Genomic DNA, 15,630 nt, shown 5'->3' with positions numbered 1-15,630 from the left:
TCCCTTTCCCAACTTACCTCAATTAGAGAAGCATAAAGGTTTCTGCAAGTATTTTTCTAGCATCAAGTAAAACAGCCTTGTAAATTCCTTCTGCATTCTGGACCTTGGCAATACCCATGATTGGGTATTGATACTATGATGAGTTCCACAGTTTAATAGCAAGTGCATGTGTTATATAAAGTGTAATATTTTTTTTTGTTGTTGGCCCTAACCTGGTTGTTCAAATGAGGAAATTGGAAAGGAAATCCAAGTTTTACTGCTACTTTTTAAATAGCTGAGATAGTATAATTGAAGCAAACATAAATGGTGCCATTTCTCTTGCCATGCCATCCATACTGCACACAGCTGAGCTGTTAAACAGAGGTCTTAGAAGGGAATTATTTTTTTCTTCTGCTTCATGGATGGTCAGCATGGTACTAGTGAGGTGCCACGCTCACGGGCTAGTGCTCTGACCCCCTGCCATTCCCAGGCTGGTGCTTCAGGGGAGCACAGCAGTTACCAGTCCCCCCGTGAATCCAGAGGTTCACCAGTGAGGGAGCCACTGGTGAAGCGACAGGCATCAGGAATAGGGTTTTCCTCGCCCTTTTCTGCGGCGGCTGCGCAAAACCTTAATGCCGGAATGAATACGCCCGAAAATCAACCTGTAGCGTACCGTCACCTCACACTTCCCTCCTCCCCATGGCAGAATCGGCCACCCCCAGGGCTCCCGTCAGCTCAGAGACTGAACCAAAGCGAGATGTATTTCACTTCCCCCCTACCCCTTTTCCCTCACGTCCTACCCGCGCTAGGCGGTCCCCTCATGGCGGAAGGCCCTATAGTGGCGGGACTACCTCACGCAGGTGTACGGAGTAGTCGCGCACGTCCCACCCGCCCTGCTCCAGCCACATCCCCTGAGGGGGAGGGGACGCAAGCCCCTCTAACGGGAAGAGGCCTAAGGAGGGAGGAAGGGGAGTGGCATAACGACCGCGCGCACCGCTTCCCGCGCACTTCGCGCGGCCGCTGCCCTCAATGGCCATTGACGTCAGGGAGGGCGGCACATGATCCCGCTGTAGCCAATCTGGTGTGCCCAGTGCCTCTCTGGCGACAGGCTGTCGGCTGTACTTGTTAGTCTCACCATCTTCTTTTCTCGTGGCTGTAGTAGCGCGTGTGGATACCTTTCCCGTTCTCTGCACTCGCCTTGTTGGGAAGGGGGAAGGACACGCGTCTGGACGCCGCGCTGTCAGTCTTCACTGTCGGTTTTGTCAGCAGTCCCTGCCAGGAACCGACCCTCCGCTCGGCTGGCGTCCGCCCGCGAGCATAGACAAGACGCTCTGAGGGCGCGGGGGGCTCGCCGAGGGCGGATCTGAAAGTTTTAATAAGAATTTTTATCGCTTCCCTTTCCCCCTGTCCCCTCTCCCGCTCCGGTGTGATTCAGTCCCTTCCCCCATTTTTCCTTGGCAGGTTTATTTTTTTCTCGTAATAATTTTTTCTTTTTTAATCCGCTAGGTGGGGTTGGATTTTTTAATTATTTTGTTAATTTTATTTTACTTGGTTATACTAAATTCTACCGCCCATAGAGACTGGTGTCCCCGGGCGGCCGCTGCAGAGCGCCACCCCGACTCGCGGGGCTGCCATGGATCGCACCGGCGGCTCTGGTGGGGGCAACGACTGCAGGCAGACTGAGGAGAGCAAGCCGATGCTGGGTGAGATGTCTGCTCTTGAAGTGAATAATATGGGTGCCGCGCCGTGCCGGAGAGCCCTGCTCCACCGCAACGGCATGAGGTATAAGCTGCTGCAGGAGGGGGACATCCAGGTGTGTGTCATCCGGTACCCCCGGACGTTTCTCAGCAAGATCCTCACCTCCAAGTTCCTGCGGCGGTGGGAGCCGCACCACTTGATTCTGGCGGACAACAGCGTTACCTCGGCCACGGTAAGAGCCCGGCGGGGGACGGCCACAGCGCGGCCCCTGCGGCTTCCTCGCCCCGCGGGGCATGTGCGGGGAAGGAGACGCCTGCGCCGGTGTGTGTGGCAGGTCCGCGCGGGGCCTCTCCGGGGGCTGTATCTGTGTGTGTGTGGCTTCCGGAATGGCTGCGGGAGTTTTGTTTCCTATCAGTAATGCTGCGGATATTTAATTTTGCAGTTTCGGTTGGGTTTTTCGAGCAAGTTTATTATTATTATCATTATTATCATCATCCTTTTTTAATTATTGCTGTTATTAATATTATTTGGGCTTTTGCTCCCTCCCTTCTTTTGTAATTTTAATTCCTTCTCCACATGATACTGACGCGAAATTGTCCCACTGAGCTAGTTCAATCAAAACCCAAAGCTGGCAGATCCCTGCTGCCACATTGGCCGGGTTGGAAGTGAGGGATGCTTTTAATTAGAGAGCGAAGACATGGGGTTTTCACGGTGTGGATAGTTTAGGCCTGGTTTTGGGGCTCTGATTTTGACAGTCGTATCATACCCTGCCCAGGCACTGGCAATGTGATTGTAAAACATCGAGATTCCTTCAGGGTTTTCTTCCTGATGGAAAATGATGCTAGAGAAAAGTGCAAGGTGATGATATCAGTGGTACAGAAGCTGTACAATAGATAGATATAATCTTTAACACATACGACTTAAAATTTCACGGCCGGTGTTATTTGAACATTTATATAGTATGTGATATGACTATACTATTCCTAAGTATTTTATGTATATAAATAGCAAGAAGATACTAAAGCATTGTATGTACTATTGCAGGCTCCATTTTGTTCGGCAGTGCTCTTTGTGCTTGGTCTTGTGCCTTATATTTTTTTTTTTAGTATTAACTCACCGAGCACAGGAGAAAGATACCTGTAGAGAGAGGCATGATTGTGCTTCAGATGTTAATCTCTGCAATGTGGCAATACCAGGCATGAAGTTGTATTTGTACAGGATACATCAAACTCTGCTTGCTGGCAAAGCTGTTGACAAGCCATCTCTGAAAAAATGTATAAAGTCCTATGGGGTCGTGATTTAATTAACATTTAGGTGTTCTCATTCCTAAGTATTTTATATATATAAATAGCAAGAAGATACTAAATCATTGTATGTACCATTGCAGGCTCCATTTTGTTTGTCAGTGCTCTTTCTGCTTGGTCTTGTGCCTTATATTTTTTTTTTTAGTACTAACTCGCCAAGCAAATACTGTTAGTTGCAGAAATATCTGTACTTTATTATTTCAAATAGTGTCTTTGGTTTCCATGGGGTAACTAGGATAAGATCTGTGTTCACTTGTTGCCTGAATGTGTGGGTATGTTTAGCAGGTATCTTTCAGATGTTGGTTCTATGATATCTAAGTTTTACTTTTTTCTTTTTTTTTTTAAGCTGGAAAGGTATGATTTAAGCAATATCTATGGCAGTTTAACCCCGGGTAGATACTTAAACACAACTAATTTGGTTTTCAAGAGCTGTGAAGAAATATCCATACCGTCCATTCAAAGTGAGCATTGGGAGCACTCAAAAACTTTGATAACAGGGCTATTTTTACACATAGGGCTTTCCACTGGCAGGTTGCTTTATGAGCAGCTTGTAATTTATCTTCCCATCATCCCTTTGCAAATCATCTGGCATGACGAGTTTTACCGTATTCTATGTAATGTGAATGAAATTGAACAGGAAAATAATATCACTTTTTTTGCATTTGAAAGCAGAAGTTGTAATGACAGCTAAATCCAGATCTGGCAATTTTATGTCCCTGACTACAGTGGATAAGTCATTTGTTGATTCTGTCCTTTTTTGTTGTCACTTGACATATTTGAATTCAAGTCTTTGTCCCACAAGCTCTTACTTGTCAATGCCTAGGCTGTAATATAGGAGTTTTTGCATGGGGTTGTTTATCTGCAGCTTTTTCCATGAGTAGACACTGTATGTGCCCATATATAAGGTTGCATTATTCAGACTTTTTTTTTTTTTTGGAGAGATGTGATTACTTCTGCTTTTTTAATTAGACAGTCACATGTTTTGTGCTAGCAAGGCAACAAAGATAGCAGAAGCGCTACACAAGAATGCATTGGAACAAGCATTAGACTTGTTATTTTAGCTAATTTCAGGGATGAATAAACTAATTTTCTCTACAAAGTGCTTTTCCTGACATTGTCACAAATAATTGTTGCAATTTAAGTCCATGTTAATAAAAATATTATGAATTGGTATATGCACTCAGTTAACAAATAGAAAGGTGTATTAGGTTGTGGAGAGTCCCATAACTAGGTATTGGGTGTTTATCTGGTTTATATGTTGTTTCCATTGTTTCCTTCATCTTTCTCATTTGTGAAAGAATGGGTAAAATGTAGTACAGTTTCATCATTACAGTTTCACTCCCATCTTGGCCAAGCTTTCACTCTGATTAAGGTTTATTTGGTGAAAGTAAATAGAGATCTGTTTTTTTTATTATTTAAAAATGTAAATGCTAAAGTCTCAATAGGAAACATTGATACCTGGAAGCTGTTTGCCAGACATCAACTTGCCTGAGGATGAATCTGACTTTCTCCACCATGGGAGGAATATTGTTTATTTTATAAACACTTACCAAACTCATATGTAGCTCTCGTACTAATTTATTTTTTCCTAGTGAGATCTGTCCTTGCACAGCTGGAAGGGCAGCAGTTGTAAAAACTAAGACAGAAGTAAAATCAAATTTAATGTTCCTTGTGTGACTGTGTGTGTGAAGAAGAACCCTGGGGCTATCTTCAGCGGACATGTTAAATTTTAATTTTCAGTAGTTTAAAGGTAGCTGTCATAACTGAACTTCCATGCCTTTAATGTCCTCCTGCATTGTCTGTTTCATGTCTCTGCCCTGCTTTTCTTTTTCCTTCTTTTTTTTTCACCAGTTGGGAGTAGATGTTTAGGTCAATGAGTTCTAGAGTACATATGTATGAGCAGCATGCAAGGGAAGAATAAACAAGTGATTAATTTTCCCTGGCTAGGGGTCCAAGTGCAAGGTCCTACACCTGGGTCGGAGCAATCCCAGGCACAGCTACAGGTTGGGCAAAAAGAAAATTCAGGGCAGCCCTGCAGAGAAGGACTTAGGGGTGCTAGTCAATGAGAAAATGAACATGAGCTGGCAGTGTGCACTCACAGCCCAGAAAACCAACCGTATCCTGGGCTGCATCAAGAGGAGCGTGACCAGCAGGTCAAAGGAAGTGATCCTGCCCCTCTACTCTGCTCTCGTGAGACCTCACTTGGAGTACTGTGTGCAGTTCTGGTGTCCTCAACATAAAAAGGACATGGTACTGTTAGAACAAGTCCAGAGGAGGGCCACGAGGATGATCAGGGGACTGAAGCACCTCCCATATGAAGACAGGCTGAGAAAGTTGGGGCTGTTCACCCTGGAGAAGAGAAGGCTGCGTGGAGACCTCATAGCAGCCTTCCAGTATCTGAAGGGGGCCTACAGGGATGCTGGGGAGGGACTATTGATTAGGGACTGTAGTGATAGAAGAGGTAATGGGTTGAAACTTAAGCAGCAGAGGTTTAGACTTGATCTAAGGAAGAAATTCTTTACTGTTAGGGTGGTGAGGTACTGGAATGGGTTGCCTAGGGAGGTTGTGAATGCTCCATCCCTGTCAGTGTTCATGACCAGGTTGGATGAAGCCTTGGGTGATATAGTTTAGTGTGAGGTGTCCCTGCCCATGGCAGGGGGGTTGGAACTACATGATCTTGAGGTCCTTTCCAGTCCTAACTATTCTATGATTCTATGACTTCTCTAATTCCCATCTGGGTAGACATAACTGAAACCATTAAGTTACTCATTAATATACCTCAAGGAGGTGGAAACTTTGGCTTTTTATGTCCATTTCACATTTCTTGGTTTTGCCTTGGCAGGTAAGTTGAGATTAATGTAATGTTATATTCAAAGCTGGTAACAGTTCTGAAAAGATGTGTCTCTTATGCTTTTTCCTGTATAAAAGTGATGTGTGAGGGCAATAGTTTGTTGACAAGTTAGCTAATCAGAAGTGTATTTGAAACAAGAATGTAAATGGATTAGGGACCTGCATGTATATTTTTTTCGAGAGACAAAAACATACACAATTGATATTAAATGAGGCAGGGGAGGATGTTCTTTTTTAAACAGGAGAACAGGAGTAGAAAATTGTATTCTAATTGTTTTTTGAAATTCAACAATTCTGCTATTGCATGTCATGCCATCCTTCTTTTGGTAAAGATAGAGCAAAAATTCCTATCAGGCTGGACTACTTGTTTACTTTAGCACAGGTTCCCATTACAGAATCACAGAATCCCAAGGGTTGGAAGGGACCTCAAAAGATCATCTAGTCCAACCCCCCTGCAAGAGCAGCTAACCTAGAGTATATCACACAGGAACTTGTCCAGGCGGGCTTTGAATATCTCCAACATAGGAGACTCCACAACCTCCCTGGGCAACCTGTTCCAGTGCTCTGTCACTCTTACAGTAAAGAAATTCTTCCTGATGTTAACGTGGAACCTCCTATGCTCCAGTTTATACCCACTGCCCCTTGTCCTATAACTGGATATCACTGGAAAAAGCCTAGCTCCATCATCCTGACACCCACTCTTTACATATTTGTAAACATTAATGAGGTCAACCCTTAGTCTCCTCTTCTCCAAGCTAAAGAGACCCAGCTCTCTCAGCCTCTCCTCATAATGGAGATGTTCCACTCCCTTCATCATCTTTGTGGCTCTCCGCTGGACTCTTTCAAGGAATTCCCTGTCTTTCTTGAACTGAGGGGCCCAGAACTGGACGCAATATTCCAGATTCGGCCTCACCAAGGCAGAGTAGAGGGGGAGGAGAACCTCTCTTAACCTACTAACCACACCCTTTCTAATGCACCCTAGGATGCCATTTGCCTTCTTGGCCACAAGGGCACATTGCTGGCTCATGGTCATCCTCCTATCCATTAGGACCCCCAGGTCCCTTTCCCCTTCACTATTTTCCATCAGGTCAACCCCCAACCTGTACTGATACATGGGGTTGTTCTTCCCCAGATGCAAGACTCTACACTTGCCCTTGTTGAATTTCATCAAGTTTCTTCCTGCCCAACTCTCCAGCCTGTTCAGGTCTCACTGAATGGCAGCACAGCCTTCTGGTGTGTCAGCCACTCCTCCCAATTTAGTGTCATCAGCGAACTTGCTGAGGGTACACTCAGTTCCCTCATCCAGGTCGGTGATGAAAATATTGAACAGCACTGGTCCCAGCACCGACCCCTGAGGGACTCCACTAGTCACAGACCTCCAGCTAGATTCTGCCCCATTGACCACAACTCTCTGCCTTCTTCCTTTCAACCAGTTCTTGATCCACCTCACTACCTGATCATCAAGCCCATACCTTCTTAGTTTATCTATGAGGATGCTGTGGGAGACAGTATCAAATGCTTTACTGAAATCAAGAAAAACCACATCTACTGCTCTACCATCATCCCTCCACCTAGTCAGTTCCTCATAGAAGGCTATAAGGTTGGTCAAACAAGTTAGAAAAACACTGTAAAATTAAATTTCCCTTGAAAAACTTAGATTAAGTGGGAAGTATGCACAGCTCAGAAGTTTCAAAATGATCTTACAAGATTTTTTTAAGCTTTCCTTGAAAAGGAATATTGTAACATTATCTATATTTTAAATAGAATAATTATGAATTAACTATAATAATAAAAAGTAAACTGTTTGGTAAGCCAAGTGCTGTCCCTAAGCTCTGTGTTATTGATGGAGCTCTAGGAATGTGACTCAAAATTAGCTTGATAGACCTGCCATCATCACATGTATAAATAAGTAAGAACACATAAATAACAAAGTGTCGTGGTTTAAAGCCCCACCTCAGTCTCCCGCAGTACCACACACTACTTTGTTCCCCACCCCCCCCACCTTCCCACTCCCGAAGGGATGGGGAGGAGAACTGGAGGAATACAACTCCCACGGATTGAGGTAAAATCAGTCCAGCAATTAAGGTATAACACAAATCACTACTACTACCACTAACAAATCAGTGTTAGTGGAAATAAACAAGGAGAGAGAATACGATACCACCCGCCAAAACGAGCCCAGCCGGGAAGAGAGCTAACCCCTCCCCTCCCGGCCAACTTCCAGTTCCCTCTCCGAGCCCAACCCGGAAGAGTGCTAACCCCTCCCCTTCCGAGCAGCTTCCAGTCCCCTCCCCGAGCAGGACATGCTGTGGTATGGAATACCTCCCCGACTAGCCCATACCAGGTGCCCTATCTCTCCCTCCTCCCAGGCAGAGCATGAGCTACTGCTGAACCCATGACAGTCATTTATTGGAAAACATTAACTCCTTATATACTATTGCTTACACACACCTACAGCATTTTGGCATATCGTGATCGGATACTTGTCTTGAAGATCCTTAGTGACTAACATATAATTGATTAGGCACAGGTGTGAGAACTTGACCTCGAACGCTTGCCAACAGTCCACAGTTCTCATAACTCAATGAATTCCAGCTTCTTCTTATCTTGCTCGCTTAGGCTTCCTCGGGCCTCTCATGGCCTTGCTGTATCTTTCAGAGTTATTCAGAGTTCATGTACCAAATATCCATTCTCCTGTGAGAACACTGTCTTTACATTTCTTAATTGAGGTGATCCTACATTGAAAACTGTCAAAGAGGAAACACCTCTTGAAAAACGTCAGGCAGTGTTTGTTTGGATCCAGAATTGCTCTCTGTGGTAGAGTACTCTACAAAAGAAATAATTATGCAAAACCGCATTCTAAGAACAACATGGTTTAGGACTTTGTCTCATTACCTGAGTATAATGACCAAAGTTTGGACCCAACATGTAAACAAGCGGCCATTTAAAACAATTATGTGTTTTAAATTAGGAAACATAAAGGCATCAGAAGCGTAACTTTCCTTGTAGTTTACCTGTGGCCAAAGGCTTTTTCACTTTTTTTGCATGCTATAAATGAGATGCCATGGAAGTTGCATAGGGTTCTTCCAGTCACTAATCATCTTTAAAATTCTATTCCAAACCCCCAGATTTTATCAGCTGGTTTACCGTCTTCATTAATGTAGGGTTTGAGTCTGACCTGCAAAGAATGAGATCCTGCCTGTTATGTGATATGACTCCTCTTCTGCTGCAGTTCTGGGATTTATGGCAGATGACCTTAGCTGGAGGCTGTGTTTGTGTGTACTGACCATGGGAAGAGATTATTAACTCCATAAGCTTGTTTTTTTGTTGTGTTTTGAAGGAGCCTTACAGTTTTCGGTGATTATGCTGAACAATATAAAGTTGTTAGGTTCTGCACTTAGGGGTTTTTTTTTTTCACTTTCCTTTCCTTGATGGATTTTGAGACTAGCCTTAGAATAAGCCTTGAGTGGCTGCTCTTTTTGTGGCTGGATCATTATTTATAAAAATGAGCCGTACTACAGTTACCAGGGATGCTGTGCAATGGCATTTCTGGAGTAGAAATTGCAAGCATAAGGAGACAGGACTTTTTAAAAGAAAACCTCTCTTTGGCTGATCTTCCTTGCTTCTGAATGACATGTGGTTTTGTTTACATGAATTGTCTACATACATAGAACATTTATATATGTTCTATACATTGAGCAATCTATTTTACAGACAGTTATTAAAGATCTCAAATCTGCAGTTGTCTTGTAATGCTGTACCAGACATGCTGGAATTTCAGTATGAACTGCAGTCAAAGGCAGCCAAGTGATATTGCCAATGCATTTTTCTCAGTTCCCTTGGCAGCAGAGTGCAGGCCACAGTTCGCTTTTACTTGGAGGGGTGTCCAGTAAACTTGGAACAGACTGCCCCAGGAGTGGAAACACAGCCCTACAATCTGCCATGGAATGATCCAGACTGCACTGGAACAAGGGCAAGCTCCAGAACACCTGCAATACATTGATGACATTATCGTGTGGGGTGATAGTGAGGAAGAAGTTTTTGAGAAAGGGAGAAAAATATCCAAATTCTGCTGAAAGCCGATTTTGCCTTAAAATGGAGTAAGGTCAAGGGACCTGAACAGGAGATTCAAGTTTTGGGAAAAAAATTGGCAAGGTGGACATCGCCAGTTCCCCACAGATGTCATCAACAAGGTGTCATGGGTTCAGCAGTAGCAGTCATTTTTTCTCCTTCTTGGTGGCTGGTGCAGTGCTGTGTTTTGACTTTCAGGCTGGGAGCGGTTACTGGTGGTGCATACATTTTTGACTTACTGCTTAAATGTTTGGTTTTTGTCCAAGGCCTTTTCTAAGCTCATGCTCTGGCCGGGAGGAGGGGAGGCCGGGAGGAGGGAGAGATAGGGCGCCTGGCCTGGGCTAGTCGGGGAGGTATTCCATACCACAGCACGTCATGCTCGGGGAGGTAACTGGAAGTTGGCCAGAAGGGGGGGGTTAGGCCTTCCGGGTTGGGCTCGTTTCGGCGGGTGGTATCGTATTCTCTCTCCTTGTTTATTTCCTCTAACATTGATTTATTAGTGGTAGCAGTAGTGATTTGTGTTATACCTTAATTGCTGGATTGGTTTTATCTCAATCCGTGGGAGTCATATTCCTCCGGTTCTCCTCCCCATCCCTCCGGGAGTGGGGAGGGGGAGGGGGGGGGGGGAAATGGGTGTGTGGTACTGTGGGAGACTGAGTTGGGGTTTTAAATCACGACACAAGGTAACAGCAATGTCTCCACCAACTGATAAGAAAGAAGCAGAAGCTTTCTTGAGTGTTCTGGGGAATGCACATCCCAAATTACAGTTTGATTGTAAGCCTTTTCTATCATGTGACCCAGAAGAAAAATGATTTTAAATGCGTCCTTTAGCAACAACAAGCCTTTGAAAAATTAAGTGAGAGATAGTTGATGCAGTAGCTTTTGGACCAGTCCGGACTAGGCAAGATGTAAAAAATGTACTCTGCATCACAGCCAGGGAGAATGGTCCTACCTGGAGCCTCTGGCAGAAAGCTCCAGGGGAGCTTTCTCCAGGGGAGACTTGAAGTTGCCCCCTTGATTTTTGGAGTTGGGGATACAGAGGTTCGAGGCCAGCTATACCCCAATGGAGAAAGAGATACTGGCAGCCTATCAAGGGGGTTTGAGCTACTTCGGAAATGATTGGCACTAATGCACAGTTCCTCCTGGCACCCTGGTTGCCCATGCTGGGCTGGATGTTAAAAGGCAGGGTCTCCTCTACACATCATGCAAGCGATGCTACATGGAGTATTGGGCTGCACTAATTATACAAAGAGCTCAAATAGGAAATCCTAGTCGTCCAGGACGTCTTCCCTTGTTATTTCCCTTATCATTGTTATTATTGGTGGAAGCAGTATTGGTTTTGTGTTATACCTTATTTAGTGGACTGTTCCTATCTCAGGCCATGGGTGTTATATTCTTTTTATTCTCCTCTCCATTCCTCCGAGAGCAGGGGGAGGAAAAAGGGTTTTGGGGTGGAGTGAGCAAGCTACTGCGTGTTTCTGAGTTGCTGGCTGGGCTTAAACCACGATGCTCAGCTTCCCACGAAACTGTTTTGTGAAAACTTTGTCTTTCTCTAATACTTGGTTTTCAGTTTTGGCAGCATAGTAGTGCTTTTGTTGTTTAACTTGTGCAACAATAGATTAACGTGACTCAGCTGTGTGCTAGGAAAAACTAATTTAATTGTCTCTAGTGCCTTTGAGTTTTTTGTATGCTTCTGTGATAGTGTCATTTATCTTCAGTGCAGTACTGTAAATGGGAATGTTTCATAGTTTTCTGTTTGTGTTCCCTCTCATGGTGTGTCTGTAAACCCATCTTGGGGCTGGTGGCTGTGCAGATGCAGAGCACAAAGCCTCTATCAGGAGCCTTGCAGTCAGTGGAGTAAGAGGTACCTGGGTCAGTTCAGACCAGAGGGTCTCAGGGAGGTTTTCTCCTTCATCCCTCATAAAGCATCAGTCTGATACAGTGGCCTCATAGTATTTTTACTATTATTTTAATCTTGCTTCTCCTTTTCACTACACTTTTTGAGACCACTGAATACAGCTTTTCATCAGCTGCTCACACACCAGGGTCTAGTCTGAATGCTGACCATTTCTTTCAGGTGGTATATTTATGGTAAGACACAGAAATACCTTGAAGAATATGCTTGCCCTTTTCTTCCCTTCATCTTGGAACAGCAGTAGAACTTGGGTGGGAGTCTTCCCATTTTTATGTAAGACATTGTGTTAATTACACAGTTTAGATGTATTCTTGATGAAAATAATGTATTACCTAGTATAGAACAGTTCAGTAAACAGTATGATGCTGGTTTTTTTTCCATTTGTGCTTTGAGGTTGGTTGTTTCCTAAAAGAATATGTGTCCTTGGATAAGGTTGTTTGTGCACATAAATAACTGTTTCAACTTCTTTGGTAATTCTCTGATTAGAACAGAAGATAGTCCAGTTGTAGTTAGTAAACCAGTCTGTGAAATAAAAACAGTAATATTTTATATGTGGAGTAAACACAAAACTGCTAAATCCTTTTCAAGCATACCGTCTTCCTGTATTGTATTGATTACTAACATACCTTAGAATAGGATTCATAAATATTGACCTGCATGAGAACTTGGGAGGTGGTTGAAAACCAAGCGAACAACATTGCTTAGGCCCCCACCCTTACTGTCTCATATTTGTCCCTCTGCCATCCAGATCCTGATGACTTCTTGGGGCAGGTGCTCACTGAGAAATGTGGTTTCCTGTTAAATTAGCCTCTTGTACAAGCAATGCTCACACAGAGTGGTATTGGGTCCTGAAAAGCTCCAACCTTAGTGATTGCTTTTAGCTCCAGCTCATGCTCCTCAGGTGTTGAAGGGTCTATAACAGACAGATATGTTCATTATTTTCTGTTTAGTTTAATTTTAGATGAACCAGAAATGAGGTATGATTTCAATGAAAAATAATGCCAGGGGGGTGAAGAGTTGTTGAGATGCGTGAGGAAAGACAATGTTGTGTCAAGTCCGCAATACCTAAGAAGAATGTCATGTTCCTCAAAAATAGGCAGTGACTGTTTACCTTTCTAATTAATCAATTTTAGGTTAATCATTTAATAATTCTGCTTGAACATGAAACCTTGGAGTGGGTTTTTACTTTTGGTCACTTGCAGTTGATCTCTTAAGACATAAGTAATGTTTGCATGTCTTACGATAATACTTTTGTGTGTTTAGCTGAGTGATACCCTAGGAATTTTTGATTTGCAGCTGACCCTGCACTTAGTCTTCAAAATGGTATTTTCTCTTTTCGCCTTAGTTTCATTCCCTGTAAAACAGTATTAATCTTTAATTCTTTCACAATAGATTATAAAAGTATTAATCATCTAATATGTGTGCTTGTCTTCAGTGCAATAGTCAGTTAAATGAGTACACTCACGTCATAGGACTTGGATGGAGAAAGGAGTGACTGGGGTGTGAGACATCAGGAGCTGTGTGAGGGAACTGGCTGAGCAGAGAGGCTGGCTCAGCCGTTAAGTGCTTGATGAGTTACTAGTGCTACAGGCTGAAGATGAAACTTGAGTTACAGTTTGAGCTTGAGAATATGATAATCTTTACAGGTGGAACTGTAACATTATTTATTTTTACTCCACAGAACTTGGCTTGTTCCTGCATTCAAAAACAGAGTTCTAACTTGAAATGTAATAATGCAGTCAGCTGTCCACAAGTTAATTTCAAGGAGGAAAAGGCAATTAAAAAAAGAAGAAAAGCAGCATTTATTATTAATTTGTATTAAAAACAGCTTATCTTGGTCAATATTGACATATTCACTTGAAACCTGCCATTCCAAACAAGAAGCCCCTTGCAGGGAGTAGAAATACAAAAGCAAAATGATAGCTTTCCATGTGCTGTCTAAACTCTTTCAATAGCTGTGGCCTCTTCCTTTGTCTGTGTGGTACACAATTTCTAGGTTGTGCCAGGGTTATTGTAGTTTTGTCCTTGAAGATGGTTTTATTGCTGAAGGAGGAATAAGGACCTTACAATTGGAGTGTGATAAAAGTCTGTTAAAACTTGAAAAATTGCTTTTTGGACCTTGACTTTTATTGCTTGTTTTTTGTTGTTTTTTTTTTTTTTAATTTTAATGTAGTTTAAGGGGATTTTTGTAGTGGAATTGATCTATGTGAGGTGTTTTTTTTTCTATCCAGAGGAGTCATGAATTGCTGGAGGCTGGAAAATTATTACAGGGGAAATCACTGTGTTTCCCTATTCTTAGATTCTTCACTAGAGGTATATTGAGTGACAGTGTTAGAGAAAGAGGACAAGATGGGACATTTGAACTCATCAGTAGGGCTTTCTTACATTCCCTCTCTGCCAGGAGGGCAATTCTAGCAGTGGATGTGGGAAAAGGTGTAATCTGAAAAAGAGTATTTAGTTTGGTCTGGGTATTCTTGTGGTATGAGGGAGAATGGGTTTTGAGTCTCTGCTCTGAGGACATTTCTACATAGATATTTCAAGGTAAGCAGTAGTGAGAAAGTACAGTTAAATACCTCCTCCTGCATGATCTCATTTGTGCACTAATAACTTCATAAAAGGCAGGAAATTGGACAGAACAAAGCTTTAACGTGAATCCCCATTGTTTTACTTGAAAACTCTGGCTTTATAGCTCTGCAGGACTTGTATCTTTTCATCAGGATCAGAGAAGGAGTCCTAGATTGCATGTTTGTTTGCTTTTCTTTTTATCCTATTTCTATTTATTGGGAACAAAAAAAGGGTACCACAAAACAGTTTGTAAATAAAAAGTGGGTTTGTTTGCAGTGGAAATTATAATGTTTGCGCCTTTTGAATTAAAATTTCTTTCTTGAATCAGAATTCTCCTGCAGGATAAGAACTAGCAACAACACCAACAAAATACTTATCTAAGTGCTCTGGTTGTACAGGAAGGAGAAAGGAGGATTGCATGGAGGTACTGGCACATAACTCAGAATTTGGTTTTAACTTGCAGATACTTCTGCTGGTAAAACAGTTGCCAAACTTTTGATCCAAAAGAAGTCATGACAGTAATTACTTGTTCGTATGGTACAATGTTGTGTTTTAAGACAAGCTGGTAACTCAGAACCATGCAGCTGCTTGCTCACTCCCCCACATTCTTCCCCCCTTCTTATAATTCAAAACTATTAATACTACCACCAATAATAATAATGATAAGGGAAATAACAAGGGGAGAGAATATAAAACTAAAAGGGGAAAAGGAAAACAATAAACACATGTGATGCACAATACAATTGATCACTGCCTGTGCAGACAGTGTTCTCACAGGAAAATGGATATTTGGTACATGAGCTCTGAATAACTCCGAAAGATACAGCAAGGCTGTGGGAGGCCCGAGGAAGCTTAAGCAAGCAAGATAAGAAGAAGCTGTAATTCACTGAGTTATGAGAACTGTGGACTGTTGGCAAGCGTTTGAGGTCAAGTTCTCACACCTGTGCTTAACCAATTATGTTAGTCACTAAGGGTCTTTAAGACAAGTATCCAATCATGATATGCCAAAATGCTGTAGGTGTGTGTAAGCAATAGTATATAAGGAGTTAATGCTTTGCAATAAATGGCTTTTTGTCTGATCACATTGATCTCTGACTGAGTCCATTCCGCAGCAACTGCCCGCTGACTGATGCCCAGCCCAACCCGAGCAGCAATCTGGGCCTTTCAGGTAACTCCCCTCAGTTTATATAGTGGGCATGACGTGCTGTGGTATGGAATACTCCTTTGGCTACTTTGAGTCAGGTGTCC

The 15,630-nt window shown here is 42.9% G+C and overlaps 1 protein-coding gene across 1 annotated transcript in view; it reads left to right on the top strand.

Annotated features, from left to right (window-relative positions):
• The first annotated feature begins 1,102 nt into the window (after positions 1-1,102).
• The window catches only part of LOC117438313 (C-Maf-inducing protein-like), a 203,529-nt gene continuing 189,001 nt past the window's right edge, over positions 1,103-15,630 (top strand). The window contains exon 1 of the mRNA XM_034073862.1: positions 1,103-1,909. Within this exon, the coding sequence (XP_033929753.1) occupies positions 1,613-1,909 (297 nt within the window). The 5' untranslated portion in view covers positions 1,103-1,612. The remainder of the gene's footprint in view (positions 1,910-15,630) is intronic.

Source organism: Melopsittacus undulatus (genome assembly GCF_012275295.1).
Source record: "Melopsittacus undulatus isolate bMelUnd1 chromosome W unlocalized genomic scaffold, bMelUnd1.mat.Z SUPER_W_unloc_9, whole genome shotgun sequence".
NCBI classification, from domain to species: Eukaryota; Metazoa; Chordata; class Aves; order Psittaciformes; family Psittaculidae; genus Melopsittacus; species Melopsittacus undulatus.
This window is presented reverse-complemented; position numbering and strand designations above follow the sequence as displayed.